The sequence below is a fragment of the Molossus molossus genome, unplaced genomic scaffold (genome assembly GCF_014108415.1).
Source record: "Molossus molossus isolate mMolMol1 unplaced genomic scaffold, mMolMol1.p scaffold_m16_p_14, whole genome shotgun sequence".
Taxonomy (NCBI): domain Eukaryota; kingdom Metazoa; phylum Chordata; class Mammalia; order Chiroptera; family Molossidae; genus Molossus; species Molossus molossus.
The window spans coordinates 84,046,573-84,065,284 of NW_023425349.1; the positions used below are offsets into that span (position 1 = coordinate 84,046,573).

The window sequence follows — 18,712 nt, forward strand, 5'->3', positions numbered from 1 at the left end:
GACTCTTCCTTTCTGCCTTTTTTAGTGCTGGCTATTTGTCAAAGTTCTGCTTTAGTTCTTAACCAGTGTTGAAAATGTTCTTGGTTGTTCAGTGTCTACAACAGATTTTTTATAGCATGAATATAATTAGGCTTAAACATCTATTTAACTTGAAATCTTGAGCTTTTATTCTAGAAAGCTAAGATTTCAGATTTTTAAAGTTAATTATTAAAAATGAAGATATGGGACACTTACTTGAAAAATTGGTACAGCAGGTGGAGTCTGGCCAGAGTAGGCAGTTCTGGGAGGCTCGCCTTCGGTTAACATCAGCAACACACACTGATGCTCAGTTGCTGTCCTGCTGGATCTGAAGCGGCCCCGCCAGAAAACACCCAGAGGCAAGGAGCCTTGAGACTTTGCACCCACGTTACCCAGCCATTCCACTGCTACGTACTTACGAACAGAAATGAACACACACACGAATATGGAAGCATTTAATAACCCTAAACTGGAAACAACCAATATGCCCATCAACTGAATGGATACATTGTGGGTGGATAAATTGTGGTACAACTCAACAAGGAAAAGAAGCAACATGGGAGAGTCGAAAAAATAAAGAGCAGGGCGGAGAGCCTTCATGGAAGACAGGCATTTCTAGAAAAGGCAAATCTAACCTATGGTAATAGAGTCAGAGTAACTTCTGATTGACTTAAGTGGGGCAAAAGGGGCACTTTTGGGGGTGATGGAAATATTCTCTTTCAGGTGGTTCCATGGGTGTATGCATTTGTCAAAACCGTAACCCTGTGGTTTCGTAAAATCTGCATTTCACTGTATGTAAATTATACGTTAAAAAAGTATTGTAGAAAAAAAGCAAAACCAATCCTAAAACTAAACGGAAGGGTTTCTCCCCAAGACAGCAATCTGAAAGAACGTAGGGCTTTGTACTTCCCAAACCCGCTGCTGGTCCGCCTTCAGACCAGGTGCCCACACGCCCGGTGTCCGAGCGCGAACTCCCGCTGCGCGGCTCCTCCCGCGCCCGCAGCTTTGGGGCGCTGGCCGGGCCGCGCGGGCACGTGGGGTTCGCGCTGGGGCCCTTCCTGTTTGGGCTGCGCCCTCTCGGGCCCCGGGGGCGGGGACGGAACTGGGGCGGGGCGGACCGGAGCGGGGCCGAGGCGGGCGACCGGCGTGGGCTGCGGGCGGGCCATCCATGACGCGCCAGGCCGACGGCGCGAACGCGGGCGCGGACCCCGCCGCCGCTCGGCTGCCCTCCCGGGTGGCCCAGCTGCTGTCGGCGCTCTTCTACGGGACCTGCTCCTTCCTCATGGTGCTGGTGAACAAGGCGCTGCTGACCACCTACGGGTGAGGCGGCGCCCGGGGTGCGGGGGCAGCGCGGCGGCCGGCAGGGCTGGCGGACTCGCGAGGGCCCCGCGGGGGCGGGGGCGGCGGGGCTGCCGGGGCCCCGCGAGCACCAAGGCCGGTCAGCCGGCGGCCAGGATGGAGAGCTGGGCCCCGGTGCCGACGGGGTGGCTGTGTGCTCCGCACCTTGACCACGTTTTCACAGGGCCCTTCGCAGCTCTGAAAACCCTGCCAGACCTGACGGCCATTCACCCCCAGGGCCCGGCGCACCGCCGCCACCACCGGCTCCCCTGCGGCTCTGCGGGCTGCGCTTCCGCATAGCGACGTCGGTGCTTCAGAGGCACCGCGAGCCCAGGCGGGTGAACGTCCTCTGCGAGTCCACGTTCAGTAAGCAGATCGGCCCTGAGCGGACACGTTCGCTTGTGTTGTTACCATTCATTCTCAGATTACCGGCGTGTTCATGGAACACGGGAAAACAATGGGAAGTTCCCATGATGTACTTTCTTGGATGAGTGTACAGTGAAGCAGCAAATTGGTGGTTCTTTGAACCCATTTGTAAGGACCAGAAAAACCTGTTTAATTCTGCTATCACAGTAGTAGCATTGAAAAAGCTGGGGATTGCCCTGGCCGGTTTGGCTCAGCGGTTAGAGCGTCGGCCTGCGGTCCAGAGAGACCCGTCGGTTCCTGCTAAGGCCACGTACCTCGGTTGCAGTTTGTCCCAGCCCTGGTTGGCCCTGTGGGTGGCAGCCACTCAATGTGAAAGGGACACATCGATGTTTCTCTCTCTCTTCCTCCCACTCTGTCTGAACAAAAATTGGAAAAATGTCCCTGGTGAGGATAAAAAAAAAACAAGAAAAAGCTGGGGATTTAGACCCAGCTCCACTGTTTCATAGCTGTGCCTCTTGGGCCAGTTCCATAGTCAGCAGTTTTCTCAGATACAAAAGCTGGATAATTACAACCTTGTTAATTGCCTCCCAGAGTTTTGCAGGAGCTTGTCATAAATTGGGGCTCTATGTAAACTATATGCTACAAGACTGTAAAGTCAGCATTTTATAAAGACCACGAAGAGATATCAAAGTATCTTCAGCCTTATTTTATTTTATTTTAAAAAAATTTTTATTACCGATGTTTCTCTTTTTCCCCCAATTGACACCCTCCTCCCCATCCCCAGCTTTGTTGTCTATGTTCATTGGTCATGCATACATGCATGTAAGTTCTGTGGTTTATCTTTTTCCCCTCAACCCCCCCTCCCCTGAGACTTGTCAGTCTGTACCCCACCTCTGTGTCTCTGGGTCAATTTTGTTCATCAGTTAGTTTAGTTCATTATATTCCACAAATAAGTGAGATCATGTGATAGTCTCTGCTTGGCTTGTTTCGCTTAGCGTAATACTCTCCAGGTCCTTCCATGCCATCTCAAAAAATATGGAATGCTTCACGAAGTTGCGTGTCATCCTTGCGCAGGGGCCATACTAATCTTCTCTATATCGTTCCAATTTTAATATATGTGCTGCCGAAGCGAGCACTTCGGCCTTATTTTATACTGGAGAAAGCGGAGGCCCACGTGAGCTGGGCTGGTTACACCTGCCAATACTTACTGAGCCCCACCTACTAGGTGCCAAGCCCAGTGCAGCCACCAGGAAAGCAGCTTGAACAACACAAAGCCTCTGCCCTGAGATCCATGTCAGTGGTGGAGACAGTAAATACACAAGAGGGTTCATGAACCAGTGCTTCCGGGTATGAAATGAGAGTGCCTGGGGTGGAGTGGTCGGTGCAGCAGCATTCCAGACAGAAGGGAAGCTGCTGAAGGGGCATGAGCTTGGCTTGTTGGAGGCAAAGAGAGAGGGCACGGTGGCTGGAACTGAATGAGCAAGTGAGAGTTTGGCAGAGATGTCCAGGAGATCAGCAGGGAAAGCAGGATCAGATCCTTCGTTCAATCATGTTCATTTAGCACCGGTTATGTGTCAGGCACTGTTCCAGGCACTTGGGATAGAGAAGTGAGTAAAGCAGACCAAAATCCCAAGTGTCAGGGAGCATCCGTCCATCCTCCTGTAGCTTACATGGAGCGTGCTAGTGAATTAAGAAATAAACTGCGAGAATTTATATTATGGCAGATACGGCTGTACAGTCAAGTGAAAAAAAAATTAGGAAAGGGAGTGAGGTGGAGAGTGTAGGCTTGGGAAAGAATTCCATCTCAGTGTGGTCAATGAAGCCTCACTGAGGAGGTGACATTTACGCCGAGACATAGGTGAGGCGAGGGAGATGGGGGAAGAACATTCCAGGCATGGACGAGTAAGGACCCTGAGTGGGAATGAATGGTATTAGATGGGTCCCAGGGAATGGACTGGTAGATTGTGTAGGGCCTTTTCGGACACAGCAGAGCCTCTGAGCAAGAGCCAGTGGAAGGAGCAGAGGAGTAACATGGTTTAAATCAATTTTGCCGCTGTGTTGAGAGCAGATATTGGGGGGCCAGAGTGGAAGCAGGGAGACCATCAAACCAAACCAATCATTTTAATTTTAGTCTAAATGCAATTGGAAGTCCCTTGGAAGGTTTTGCAGAGGGAATGACATGACACAATTTGTGTGATTAAAAAGCTTTCTTTGGCTTGGTGAGTGGGTGGAGAGGTGATGATATTGCAGGCAGGGAGAAGACCTATGAAGCAATTGCAGTGTTCTAGATAATTCTAAGAGATTACTTGGACTGGGGTAGGGATTAGCAACAGATATGGAGGGAAGTGATAGATTCGGGGTATTTTTTCGTAGTTCTATGGCTATTGATACTGTTTACAAAGTCTTTACCAGTGTGTTAGACAGCATGCTTGCTGGTGTTCATGGGAAACTCAAACACTACTTTAAAGAAGTCTGAATGACCATTTGCCTAAACCTGGGTCATTTAACACATACAATGGAAGCTAATGAAAGAAAAACTTGAACACCTGTGATAAAAAAACAAAACAACACTATTAATGGGCTTTTTGGGAGTGGCTGGGAGTTATGTCAGATGACATTAGAATCTCAGCCCCACTGTCTGAACTTGAGTGAGCAGGTGTGCTCTCTGGCCAGGTAGTCAGTGCCTCTAAAATGCGTGACTTCTTGTTGGAAGCAAGGGGCAGTAAACACTGGCTAAGTGCTTTGAAGATGAAGGGTAGTGTCCAACCAGGAAGAATATCATATAAGGCATCCATGCTCTAACCTTTCCATCTTTAAAATTTTGAGTTCCACGATTAAAGGAGAAAATAGAGTTTTTGTCTCAGCAAGACAAAACCCTTACAACCCTTGTAAGTAAGTGGTTCACATTTCTGTAATGTAATATCTTATACAGTTGGAGAACCCGGTTCAAATAATGTTGTTCATTCTCTTTTCTCAAAACGCGTTAGGAGTCGTTTTGAGGGAGGAGGGTTGGTGTGATTTGGTGACAACAATAAACCATAGAAATCTGATCTGAGCATTAGCTGTCTGAGGATAATGTTGTGTTGTAGGTTGGAAGGAAGGACCTTAATAATCACCTCATTCACAGGGTCATGGGAATGTAGCTCGGTGGATGTTTTTTCTTTGATTATGAGCAGATTGTTTGTGGTTGGGGTATAAGACTGATGGGTGGTGTTAGCTATTTGTTTTAGTTATTTTATATGGTTTTAGTTTAACATAGCTGTATTTTCCTGGTTGGACAGAGAGGTCGCTGAAGGCCATGTTGGGCTGAGAGGGAAAAGCAAGGTGTTCAGATTCATGGTGGTTGTGAAGGTGGTCAGGAGTTGTGTTGTTGCCATTTTAGTGCTATTCTTTTTTGTAAATCCTTACGGGAGGAGATAGAGTGGGAAGGGGCGGGAGAGAGAGAGATAGAGAAACATTGATGTGCGAGAGACACATCGGAATCCCAACCAAGGTGTGTGCCCTTGACCGGAATCGAACCCACGACTCTTTGGTCCTCAGGCTGACGCTCTAACCACGGAGCAAAACCGGCCAAAGCGATTTTCATACTATTCTTTATGACATGCAATAATTTACAACTGATGTTTAAAAAAATGTAGAACTTAATTGTACTCAGTTCACAAGCATTTGCTGTGTGCCTGTTTCTTTCTGCAGCCCTTGGCTTTGGGATCACTTCACCGGGGTTTCCCAGCCTGCTTGGGAATGTGAGTCACTTGGAGAGGTTTTCAGAAAGGCTACTGAATCGGAATCTCTGGTGGCGAGAACTGGATTACATTAAAAAATGAAATCAGTTTTTAATTTTCTCAAAACGTTGATGAAAACGTGCCTCTCCCAGAGACACTGCTCCCTGGGCCCCTGGGATGGAACTGGATTCTGGTCTCACCCCAGGTGTGACCAGGTGCTGGGGTTGGCTGCCAGGTGTGTGTGTGTGTGTGTGTGTGTGTGTGTGTGTGTGGCCTTCATTGATGTCTCCGGGGCTCCTGTGACTCATTTAGTGGAGAAGTCTGGCCTTCTTGTCAGCTCGGACTGGGGCCAGCCTTCGGGGCTTCAGCATGCACGTGCTGAGTCATGGCCGCAGGTCTCATCCCACTGGCTGTGGTCACTCCTAGGGCCGCGTGCTCCAGTCTCTGCAGGGCTGCCACCGCCTGGGGCCCCGGGCAGCCCTTCCCCCGGGTCCATCTGTCCAACAGAGAGCTGCTAACGAAGCAAGTGCTCCCTTGGCTCCCACCTTGTCTAACACAGCCTCCTGCCCCCGCCTGCCTCCTGCCTCCACCTGCCTCCTGCCCTCGCCTGCCTCCTGCCTCGTGCCTCCTGCCTCCTGCCTCCAACTGCCTCCTGCCCTCGCCTGCCTCCTGCCTTCACCTGCCCCCTGCCTTCAGTCCTTGAGCAGCTCTGACTGTCCTGTCCTGGGAGGAAAACCACCCTGGCTGGCTGGTTTGACTTTAAATTTTTGATCACGAACCTCAAATAGATCTGCTTGTTCCAGAAATGACTCTTTCAGGCCCATCCTCCACCCTCCTTCTGTGATACTTCATTGAGAAAATAGAAGCCATCAAAGAGGCCCCTCCCTGCGAAAATGGATGGAGCATTGTATTGTTCCTGTGGAAAGGCGACCATCCCACTTCTGGGCTTCCACTCCCTTTGGCTCCTCCCATGATCCTCCTCTTTTCACATCAGAACCTATCTCCATCTGCAAACAAAAACCTCCCCTGGTCCTGGCTGGTTTGGCTCAACGATTGGAGCGTTGGCCGGGGGACCAAAGAGTCGCTGGTTTGATTCTGGTCAAGGGCACGGGACTCTGTTGTGGTTTGGTCCCCAGTCCAGGTCGGGGTCCTGCGGGAGGCAGCCAGTCAGTGTGTCTCTCTCACATGGATGTTTCTCTCTCACATTCCCCCTCCGACCCCCCCTCCATATCTGAAGATAAGTGGAAAAATATCCTGGGTGAGGATTAAAAAAAATGCAAAACACCTTCTCTTGATCCCACATGGACACTCATTTCCAGTTCTTTCAGAGTCAGACTTTTCAAGTTGTATACACATACGGTCTTCACTTCCTTGCATTCACTGCTGCAAGAATTCAGTTACATATTTAAATACAGAAACAATCAAAGAAAACTAATAATCATTCATATTCCCACAACCTAGAATCAATATCTGAAGTAATCTGTTTTTAAAAAAGGAAAGCCAGCCCTGGCCGGTTTGGCTCAGCGGTTAGAGTGTCAGCCTGTGGACCAGAGGGTCCCGGGTTCGGTTCCTGCTAAGGGCATGTACCTCGGTTGCAGTTTGTCCCCGACCCTGGTTGGGGTTGTGTGGGTGGCAACCAGTCGATGTGTCTCTTTCACATTGATTTTCTCTCCCTCTCTCCCTCTCTATCTGAAGATAAATGCAAAAATGTCCTGGGGTGAGGATAAAAAATTAAAAAATAAAAATAAATAAAAGAGAAAAGTCATTCTGTTGTGATCATTCATTATAAAGAATTTAAACAAAAGAAAACTATTAGGGTGACATTTTTAAATTGCTATAATCAACATTAGGCAATAATTTCAGACATCTTTTTAGATAGATGGATTGAGATGCATAGATTGAATTACTTTTTATATAAATGGGTCCATACTGTAAATGTTATGTAATAACTCCATTCTGACCCTCAGTTACTGCACGTACACACCCTGGCAGACTTTTTTGTAAACATAAGGACCTTGAGAAACCCAACGAAAACTGTAAAGATAAAGGATTAATGATGGCCTTGGGAAACTCAGAGGAACCATGAGAAAAAAGAGATTAATGGTCGCCCTGACCTCTGACAAGCTCCTCTGTCCTTCTCTGTATCAGCCCCCTTTAACGGTGCCAAAAGCGGCTCCAAGAGAATGTAGTTTTTTTCCCTGTAGTTTGTGCCTTTAAAAGCGGGCAACAAAGAAGGCAGGTTGCTGGGATTTGGGAGATGCCCCCAGTTCGCTGGTGTAATGAAGTGCTCCTTTACAATTCGGCTGTGCGTCTCTGGTTATCTCCCTGACACCTTACAGCAGTTACATATTTACTTATTTATTTATAAGTAGTTTTGTTTTTTTAATCCTCACCTGAGAATATTTTTTCATTTATCTTCAGATAGAGTGGGAGGGAAGGAGAGAGAGAGACATCGAGAGAGACATCGATGAGAGAGAGACACATCAATCGGTTGCCTCACACACAGCCCCAACCAGGGCTGGGCACTGAACTGCAACTGAGGTACATGTCCTTGACCGGAATTGAACCCACGACTCTTTGGTCCTCCGGCCAACACTCTAACCACTGAGCAAAACCAGCCAGGGCCATAAGTAGTTTTTTTTTTTTAATCCAAAAAGGAGTTGAATTGGACAGCTACATGCAAAAAAATGAAACTAGACCATCAACTTACACCATACACAAAAATAAACTCAAAATAGATAAAAGACTTAAATGTGACCCATGAATCCATAAAAATTCTAGAAGAAAATGTAGGCAACAAAATATCGGACATCATACGGAGCAGAATTTTCACTGATACATCACCTAAGGCAACAGAAACAAAGGAAAAAATGAACACATGGGACTACATCAAACTAAAAAGCTTCTGCACAACAAAAGAAACAATCATCAATATGGAAAGGCAACCCACTGTATGGGAGAACATTATTGCCAATGATGTATCAGATAAGGAGTTAATTTCCAATATATATAGAGTGCTCATACAACTCAACAAAAGGAAGACAAAGAACCCAATTAAAAAATGGGCAGAGGAGCTGAATAGACACCTCTCCAAACAGGACATACAAATGGCCAAGAGACATATGAAGAAATGCTCAACATCACTAATCATCAGAGAGATGGAAATTAAAACAACAATGAGGTATCACCTCACACCTGTCAGAATGGCTGCCATCAACAAATCATCAAACAACAAGTGTTGGTGAGGGTGTGGAGAAAAGGGGAATCTAGTGCACTGCTGGTGGGAATGCAGACTGGTGCAGCCACTATGGAAAACAATATGGTGTTACCTCAAAAAATTAAAAATTGAACTTCCATTTGACCCAGTGATCCCGCTTCTAGGAATATACCCTAAGAAGCCTGAAACACCAATCAGGAAGAATATATGTACCCCCGTGTTCATAGCAGCACTATAGTGCCCATCAGTAGACAAATGGATAAAGAAGCAGTGGTACATATACACAATGGAGTACTATGCAGCAGTAAGAAAGAAAGATCTCTTATCCTTTGAGACGACATGGAGGGACCTGGAAAGTATTATCGTAAGTGAAACAAGCCAAGCAGAAAAAGACAAATACCACATGATCTCACTTATATACAGAATATAATGAACATAATAGTCTGAGGAGTACAGTAGACCCAGAAACATGGAAGTAGGGCACAGACTGACATCCCTCAGAAGAGGGGGTGGGGTGGTGGGAAGAGATAAACCACAGAACTTATATGCATGTATGAATGACCAATGGACATGGACAACTAAGCCGGGGACGGGGCGGGGGTGGGGTGGGGAGGGGGGTGCCAATGGGGTAAAAAAGGAGAAATATCTGTAACCAAAAAATAAAAAAATAAATAAAATAAAAAAGTTGAGAAAGGGGACTTTAACTTAATTAGTTATTTTTTTGAGGATCACCTACATTCCCCAATCACTTTTCATAAAAATTCAAGGATGTAGAAAAAATGGAAATAAAAGTGCTGTGAACACCCATATACACACCACTGAGATACAACAGTTAACATTTTGCTGTTTGCATTTTTCCCTCAGAACCATTGAAAGTAAGTTGCAAACATCATAATACTTCATTCTGAAGTGCTTCAACATGCCTCCCTTGAAATGTGGATATTCTCCTATATAGTATCTTTTTTTCTGTTAAAACTTAACAGTAATTTACTAAAATAATCTAATATTAAATCTGTAATTATTCCCATTGTCCCCAAGATGCTAAGATGTTTTTATAGTTCTATATATTTGAATCAAGATCCAATCAGGCTTCAGGTAATGCATAGTTATGACTTTATAGTTTATTTTCATCTAGAAAAGTGCCTCATTCCACCCCTGTCCCATGATATTGACTTGTTGAAAACTCCCAGCCAGTATTGTAAAATGTCCCATGTTGTGGATTATCTGATATATTTTTCTTAAGACTCACTGAATTTATTTTCATCTATTTAGAAAGTTAGATCTAAAGGTTTGATTACATTCAGATTAAACATTTTTGGCAACACTGCTTCATTGCTGACCCTGTGAACTTCATATTACATTTTACCAAGGGACGTCTCACCATTAATCATGCTGCTTGCATTTCATTAAGGTGGAGATTGCAAGCTGCATGTAGGTATGAAATTTACTTCTAACTGATGTGGATAGAGAAAAGGGGAAGGTCAACTGAAAGATTTGTTGACTTTCAAATATTTATTTCTTCACCACAAGAGTTAATATTTCTTATAAGATCCCTCTAAGAATCTTAGCGTCTAAGATGAAGAGATCATAAAAAACATTAAGAAGTTGAAGTCATTATGTTTACTTTATAAACACATTTCAATTTTTGATAGTATGTATGACCTCTCTGCTGTGAATGGTGAGGACTCTTGCCTATTTCTTCCCCCTTCCTCCCCCTTCATAACTTCTTTTATAATGTAGCAGCCTGTTCTGTAATTATAATCCCACAGTTGTTTGAACCTGTCCTGTGTTTAGACAGACACAGTAATCAGTAACAGCCCTTTACTACAGTGTCTCCATTCCAGAATTCATTATTTTGATTTGACTCCTAATTGGCAGATTCCATTGTCAGGTGGTTTTTTTATGGAGCGTTCGTGGCTTCTGTATTGATTGTGTTGGGCATACTTCACAGATTTTTCTGTAATAAGTGTGCCTTTAGATCTGAAGATTCAGTTTGTTTATTTTCCTCATGTCATGGAAATGAATCTGTCCTTTATCTTTAAATCATTTCCTCTTTTTATTGAGTTCTTCACATCAACCTTAGCAATTAGCCCTGCATGGGGCGTTGCTCTGTCTTCCATATCTGTTTATCTTTGAGTTTGTCTTGTCCTCTGCATTCACCCCAATTACCTCCAGTGTTGGTAATTCAGTTTCAGCAGGGCCCACTGAGTTCTGTGTCGTTTCTAAATGACTCACGTGGCAGGTGTGCTGGTTTGGTCCTCAGTTTACTTCCATAGATCTGTACACTTCCTCTTCATCTCATTTGACCCTTTTATCCTCTCAATTTTGAACTCCTGGATTGTTGACATCATCGTCTTATATTAAGGTGTTCTGTAGCCAGAAGCAGTTAGGAAGAGTTCCTTCTCTCAGTGTATCACATTTTCTTCTAGTCTGGGCTCTTTGTCTCCCTCTGTAAGCCTTTTGTTGTTGTTTACTGTTTGTTTATATTGTCTTACTGTTTTGTTCGATGTCCCAGGTTGTATTCTCTGGGAAGCACTCTGAGACATGGGAAGGATTTGAGGAGCACTCGGGATTTCTCCAGCAGTGGTGTGTTGGGGGTGGGGCTGGAGAGGGAAGCAGGTTAGACGGAGGGAGAGGTTGGGCTGTGCTGCGCTCCCAACAAAGCCTGATCCCCAAGCCTCTGACAGTTGTTGCCTCCCTACCCCTGCATAGCCCAGCAGCTGGAACGAGGTTGCCTCCAGGGAGGGAGTGTGCTATGGCAGCTTCCTTCAGCGGAGGGTGCACTTGGGCAGCTGGGGAGTGAGCGTTTCAGTCCGGAAGGGGGTATCTGACTGGCACAACTCAGCATCGAGCCACTAGAGTTAATTTTATTCTCACAGTGGTACTGTCCAGACATCTATTCTGACTTTTCATTCTCTTCTTACCTGTCTGAAATAGGTGTGTTTCCTTCTGACAGGCAGATCGAGGGCTGAGGTGTTTTTTTTAAATACCCCCCCCCCCTTTTTAGTCGCCTGAGAGAATGACTGGGAGCCAGTGAAGAGCTGGACAGTAAGTGAGCCCAGGGAGGCGGTAAGCATGGTGTGAGCTGGGGGCAGGGTTCTGTATCCACATTATCCTGTGCCATTTGTGGAAAAAACATCTTTTGCCATTGCTCTGCACTGTCATTTTTGTCACGAATCAGGTATCTGTATGTGTGTCTCTCCTAATCTCTGTTTTCTTCCATTGTCCTATTGGACTGCCACTGTCAAATAGCACACTGTCTCGTTGCTTATAAGCTTACAATGAATGGTGCTGACATCCAGTAGAGTCATTTATTTCTCTGACTTTGTTCTTCTTTAAGATTAATTTAGCCCTGGCCGGTTTGGCTCAGCGGTTAGAGCGTCGGCCTGTGGTCCGGAGAGGCCCGGGTTCGGTTCCCGCTAAGGGCATGTACCTCGGTTGCAGTTTGTCCCCGGCCCTGGTTGGTTGTGCGGGTGGCAGCCACTCGATGTGTCCCTTTCACATCGATGTTTCCCTCTCTCTCTCTTCCTCTCTCTCCCTCCTACTCTATCTGTACAAAAAATGGAAAAATGTCCTCGGATGAGGATTAAAAAAAAAAAAAAAAAAAAAAAAAAAAAAAAGATTAATTTAGATAATTTTTGCTTATTGCCTTTCTATTCAGTTTTAGGATCTGCTTGGGAGTTTCCACGGAGTACCTGCTGATGTTTTCACAGAGATTGCATTGATTTTATAGCTCAGTTTGAGTACAGTGGACCTCGCTACAATATTGGGTTCCCAACCCATGAACTTTATTTAGGGCTTCTTTAATTTTTAATTACTGACTTACAGTTGTCTATGTAGAGGTGTTTCTTGGCAATCTTTTATTCGATTTGTACCTGGGTATTATTAAAAAACTAAAACAAAACCCAAACGATATAATGAATTACCTTGTAGCCGTCACCCAGTTTCAGTGACTTGATTGCATTTATATACCTCCTTCACTCAACCCCACCATTTCCCCCAGATTATTTGGAAGCAAATGCCATTATAGGTATTTCAGTATGTATTTCTAAAAGATGAGGACTCTTCTTTTTTTTTATCCTGACCTGAGGACATTTTTGCATTTATCTCCAGATCAGGAGAGAAGGGGGAAGAGAGAGAAACATCGAGGTGAGAGAGACACACCAAGTGGTTGCCACTCACACGACCCCAACCGGCGGGGGACAAACTGCAACTGAGATAGGTGCCCTTAGCGGACCGAACTGGGGACTCTAACCACTGAGCCAAACGGGCCAGGCAGGACTCTTGTTTTTTTAAAAAATAAACATCAATTTGGCTTAGCGGATGAAGCGTCAGCCTAGGCAGAGAGTCCCAGGTTCGGTTCCGCTAGGGGCACGTACCAAAATAAATAAAATAAATAAACAAACAAACAAACATCACCCAGAGCAAGGAGGTGATGATGTGTCTCCGGCCTTGAAGCTGCCTTGGAGCCTGGGGACTGCCCGCCAGACCTGCCTCCGGCCACGGGAGGCCCCTGTGCGGCACGCGGGCCTCTTAGCAGCTCAGACACCAGGAGATGTGCGGAGCTCCAGCAACCGGCGCTGCCGAACTGCGTTCAAGCACCAAGAACAGGGCCGAGCTGGACGGGGAGACCTGGAGGTGGGCCAGGTGATCCAGCAGGGCCCGCAGAGCAAGGGACTGAGGCAGAAGAACCTGGCGACAAAATCAATGAAAGCCACAGGTCATCCTCGGCTACCAGAGTGGATTGATCATTCCTAATAACCAGGTTCTGGGCAGAATTGGGAGAGGCTCGGCCTCAAGCCCTGGGGGAAGGACACTGGGACGCCAATCGAGTAGGGGCCAAGGGCAGAATGGACACAAGCAGTGCTGGGTTAGTGGTTGGCTGCCCTTGACCGCCAGCGCGCGGCGTGGATGTCTTCCCGTGGCCGAGCGGAACTCGGGGTGTCAGCCCTGCCCCGGAGCGCCCTCCATCCAAACCTGCTCTCAAACAAAACCTTGCAAAGTGTTTGCTTCGGCTGATTGTTTTTCCTCCCTACCCTCATCCTGAAATTGGGGTGCTAAATGCCGCTGTTCTCTCCCACACCTGTGGGTGTGGCTCCTGGGGGACCTGCGTGGGATGGGAACCCCACACGCGGGCGGGTCCAATTCAGGACCCAGAAGGTGCCGCCTTAAAAGTCTGCTGCCCTGAAAACAAAACCAAACGAAACAAACCACCACCCCATATCATTTTATACCTGAACATGTAAAAATAATTTCTTGCATCATAAAATATCCAGTTAGTGTTAGTTGGTGTTTTTTGGTGCCAGTGTAAATGATGTCTTTAAATTTTCATTTTCTTGCTGGCTGGTATGGCTCAGTGGTTAAGCATAGACCCAGGCACCAAGAGATCACCGTGTTGGATTCCCGGTCAGGGCACAAGCCCAGGTTGTGGGCCAAATCCCCAGTGGAGGGCATGCAGGAGGCGGCCAGTCGATGTTCTCTCTCATCGATGTTTCCATCTGTCTCTGTCTCTCCTGTCTTCTCTCTCTAAAAATCAATCAATAATAAATAAGTAAATAAATTTTCATTTTCTTTGTGTCTTTCTGGTAGTATATGGATATTTTTATAAGTCTTGTATCCAGTAAACTTGCTAAAGTTATTCATTAATTTGAATAATTTATCCCCAGATTATTTTGGCTTCCTATATACATGGTAGTGTTGCTTGTTAATCTAATGACAGTCGACCTCAAGGGGTAATACAGTTTGCCAGGTTTAGCAATCATTGGTTTAAAAAATGAAAGAAAACAGCAGATGGAAAGTGAACAAATTTGATGTTAAGGTTTCATCATCTAAGATGGAAAAAAAGTTGAAGACATTTTTAATAATTCTAGTCACTCTATTATTGACTGTCTTCAAATTTGTATAAGTTGCTAAAATCATTTGTTATTCTGTTTTTTTTTGTAGTTTCCCATCACCAATTGTTCTTGGAATTGGACAGGTAAGTGAAAAAAGTTAATCTCTTAATTAGTCAATGCACATGATAGTAAGTGCTTTTTAAAAGGACTTTGGTTTGCAAATTTAAGAATTTGGTTTACAAATTTATTCATCTAATACTGTACTCTTGGTGAAACAATATGAAATAACATTTCATTCTACAGTTTAGGAACAGTGTATTTGTAGGAAAAGCAAGTACTGATTTTAATTTTCTTACTTTCCTTTTTTTGTTAATACTCACCTAAGGATATTTTTTCTTTGATTTTTAGAGAGTGGATTTTTTAGAGAGAGAGAGAGAAACATCTATGGGAGAGACACATTGATTAGCTGCCTCCTGCATGACCATGGGGATCAAACCTGCAACCCAGGTACATGCCCTTGCCCTGAATCAAACATGAGACCCTTCAGTCCATAGTTTGACACTCTAACCACCGAGCAACACCAGCCAGGGCTGGTTTTAATTTTCTTAATGGAATTTAATTACTTTAAACTCCCTCCCCCTTTATTGATTTTAGAGAGAGAGGAAGGGAGAGGGAGAGGGAGATAGAAACATTGGTGAGAGAGAACATCAGTTGGCCGCCTCCTGCATGCCCCCTACTGGGGATTGAGCCCACAACCTGGGCACGTGCCCTGATCAGGAATTGAACTGGCGACCTCTTGGTGCACAGGTCAAAGCTCAACCACTGTGCCACACCAGCTGGGCTGGAATTTAATTACTTTAAAACTAGGAGTCAGAAGACCAAAGCCTCCAAGGAATGGGTTGAGGGCTGGGTGGGGTCAGGGAGCACAGTTGCCCCTTTGAGGGGTGCACTAGCTACCTTGGTTAAGCCACTGTACTAGAGAGAGAAAGGGTGGGGGAGATGAGGTGGGGCCCACTAGGCCCATATTATCAGAATTCCAGAGTTTTTTCAAGAGAAGCAGGGAATTTGAATTTTTACATCAGATCTTCCAATTTGTAAATGCTGGCAATGGATTCCAGTTTTTACAAAACTCTCCATGGACCAAATAGAACATGTTTGCTTCCTGTGGTTTGTGATTTTTGTTTTAGGTATAAAGTTGAGGTTAGAAAAGCTTTCAGACTAACCTGTTTGGCTTTTTCTGAAATTTCCCATTTATAATTATCTGTGGCTTATTTATTCTTTTGGTCAGATGCTGAGGATTTCCAGTAGACTAGTGGTAACAGGCATCAGAGATTTTTTTTTTTTGTCTTGGTTTGCCTTAATGTATAGGGAGAAAAAAATTAAAATTACAGAAATTATATCTGTTAACTAAATGTCTAATTGTGGATCTGGAAAAACTGTTGTTTATATTATTAAACATTGTTCTGGTTATATGTTTTGTTAATAAGGTACTCTTTGCAACATCATGTTAGGGAGAAAAAAATAGCAAGGAAATTATATTTCCTTAAGGTAAAAAAATATGCTATCTTAATGTTTCCATGTGAAAATGTGTAGAAAAAAGCATTTTAAAAGATTAGTGAATATGTGTTAATGTGTGCTTTGTAATCCTTGAGCCAAATTAAGCCACTGGCTGTACTCAGTTCAAAGTCTTTTCGACTTTTAATTTGTTGGGGGAAGAGGCCAGCAGACCTAATTTTAAAAGTCTGAATTACAGAATATTTTAAATAAGTATTTGTATATTTCTTAAGAATTATAAAGAAAGTCATAAATGCAAACCACAATTATAATTCATCATGGGTTCCAGTTATATAAATCTATCATAAGTATTAAGTTTGTAAATGTATTAGCATCAAGGTTTAGAATTATAATCATGTTGAAGGAGTCTTTAATTTTTTTGCATCCTAATATGGATAAAATTCAGTAAATTCTAGAATTTGCATAGAAAGATATTAAAATTATATATTTCATAAATAATCCGGAGTATTTTATTAATGTACCTGGTGTGTTCCCGGTTAATAGGATTTGAATGAGACATTTTTACAATACTGGAGAGATTGGAGAGAGAAATAAATCTCCTTTAAAATTTGTTTTTCTCGCCCAGGCCGGTTTGGCTCAGCGGTTAGAGCTTCGGCCTGCGGTCCTGAGAGACCCGGGTTCGGTTCCCGCTAAGGGCGCGAACCTTGGTTGCAGTTTGTCCCCGGCCCTGGTCGGTTGTGCGGGTGGCAGCCACTCGATGTGTTCCTTTCACATCGATGTTTCTCTCTCTCTCTCTGTTCCTCTCTCTCCCTCCCACTCTACCTAAACAAAAAATGGAAAAATGTCCTCGGGTGAGGATAAAAAAAAAAAAAAAATTGTTTTTCTCTTAATTTGCCTCTTGCGTTATAGAAATATTGGACTTTACAAAAAAGCATGTTTCTGTGTGGAGTTTGCCCCCCTAACCCAACCTCACACTCACTTTATGGGGGAAGGTGACCACATGCTTAATATATGGAAAGTTTGGTCCAGGATAGAGTGTCCTCACTGACTGTGGTCACTCTGGTCAGTTTTGGGGACACTGTTCCTTTTCCCCCTTTGTCACCATTCCTTAAGCCCCTTGAGATAATGTGTGTATGTGTGAGTCTGTTTGATGTTATACATTTTTGCCTGTAGGAATCCATATAGTGGCAAGGATAGCAATTTTAATATTATAAAAAATAGTTAATTATTTTGGAATCTAGAAAATACATTTCTTGGATATATATTTTTTTGATGAATCTGTTTTCTTCTGATATGTTTGTACCTCAAAACAGTCCAGATGTTTTGCTGAAGTTTCTCCCTCCCCCCCTTTTTTAGATGGCAGCTACCATAATGATACTGTATGTGTCCAAGCTAAATAAAATAATTCACTTCCCTGATTTTGACAAGAACATTCCTGTAAAGGTATGTGATAAAAAGTACATATAGCTGTGATGGTAGATGTGAAAATATTCCAGAATTATAAGTTGATCTTAGAGTACAGGTCCATTTCTGTATACACTGTGCTTCCTGCTTGCACTAGGTAGAAACTTCTTAAGATTTTGTATCGTTCAGTTGTCCATTATTGTAACATAATACTAGTAAAAGTATGTGCTTAGCAATTGACATTCAGTAAATACTCTGTCTTCTGAAATGGTATCAGGGATGGCAAACTTTTTTTTTTCAATCCTCACCCAAGGATATACTTTTTAATTTTAGAGGGAGAAGAAGGGGGCGGGGGAGACATACAGACAGACAGGCATTGATGTGAGAGAGAACATCAACTGGTTGCCTTCTGTAGGTGCTCCGACCAGTGATGGAACCTGCAACCTAGATACAGTATGTGCCTGCAACCTTTCTGTATATGGGACAATGCTCTAACCAACTGAGCCACACCAGCCAGGGCTGGGAAACATTTCTGATAAAGGACCAGATAATAAATACTTAGGCTTTGTGGGCCAGACCATCTCTCTTGCTCTATTCAGCTCTGCCATTGTGCCATGAAAGCAGTTGTAGATGATATATAAATGAACCGGTGTGGTTGTGTTCTAATAAAACTTTATTTTAATAAATAAGGGATGGGCAGATTTGGCTTTGGGCCCTAGTTCATTGATCCCTGGTTTAAATGTTCAATTTTAGCTTGGATTGACGAAAGCTATGAGTGGAATTAAGAACACAATTTGATATGCATAGAAATAACCAGTTTTGTCCATGGTGGAACTAGAAACCTGAGACCTGCTATCTCTTTCTGGGAATGTGGAATGAAACTAACTTCACATTTCTGTACAAATATTAGAAGCAGCTTGTCCAGCTTCAGAAAAATAAACTTTTGGGATTTTGATTGGCTTGCATAGAAGCTACATGTCAATTTGGGATGCACTGACATTTTTAAAGTATTGAATCTTTCTATCCACGAAATATATATATATATAGATATATCTATATCTATATGTTTATATATATAGATATATCCTCTTTAATTGCCCTTGCTAAGTGAAATAAGCCAATCGGAGAAAGACAAATATCATATGATCTCACTTATTTGTGGAATAGAATGAACACAATAAGCTGATGAACAAAATAGACCCAGAGACATAGAAGTAGGAATCAGACTGACAAACCTCAGAGGAGGGAGGGAGAGGAGGGCAGGAAGAGATAAAACAAAGAACTTATTTGCATATATG

At 43.9% G+C, this 18,712-nt stretch overlaps 1 protein-coding gene and 1 non-coding gene across 2 annotated transcripts in view; one reads left to right on the forward strand and one right to left on the reverse strand.

Annotated features, from left to right (window-relative positions):
* The first annotated feature begins 1,129 nt into the window (after nucleotides 1-1,129).
* SLC35D2 (solute carrier family 35 member D2) overlaps nucleotides 1,130-18,712 on the forward strand; it is a 48,355-nt gene continuing 30,772 nt past the window's right edge. The window contains exons 1-3 of the mRNA XM_036261020.1: nucleotides 1,130-1,338; nucleotides 14,605-14,638; nucleotides 17,367-17,453. Coding sequence (XP_036116913.1) covers nucleotides 1,187-1,338; nucleotides 14,605-14,638; nucleotides 17,367-17,453 — 273 coding nt within the window. The 5' untranslated portion in view covers nucleotides 1,130-1,186. The remainder of the gene's footprint in view (nucleotides 1,339-14,604; nucleotides 14,639-17,366; nucleotides 17,454-18,712) is intronic.
* LOC118630404 lies at nucleotides 2,752-2,858 on the reverse strand. Its single transcript, XR_004959627.1, has one exon. It is a non-coding gene; the product is annotated as a U6 spliceosomal RNA (small nuclear RNA).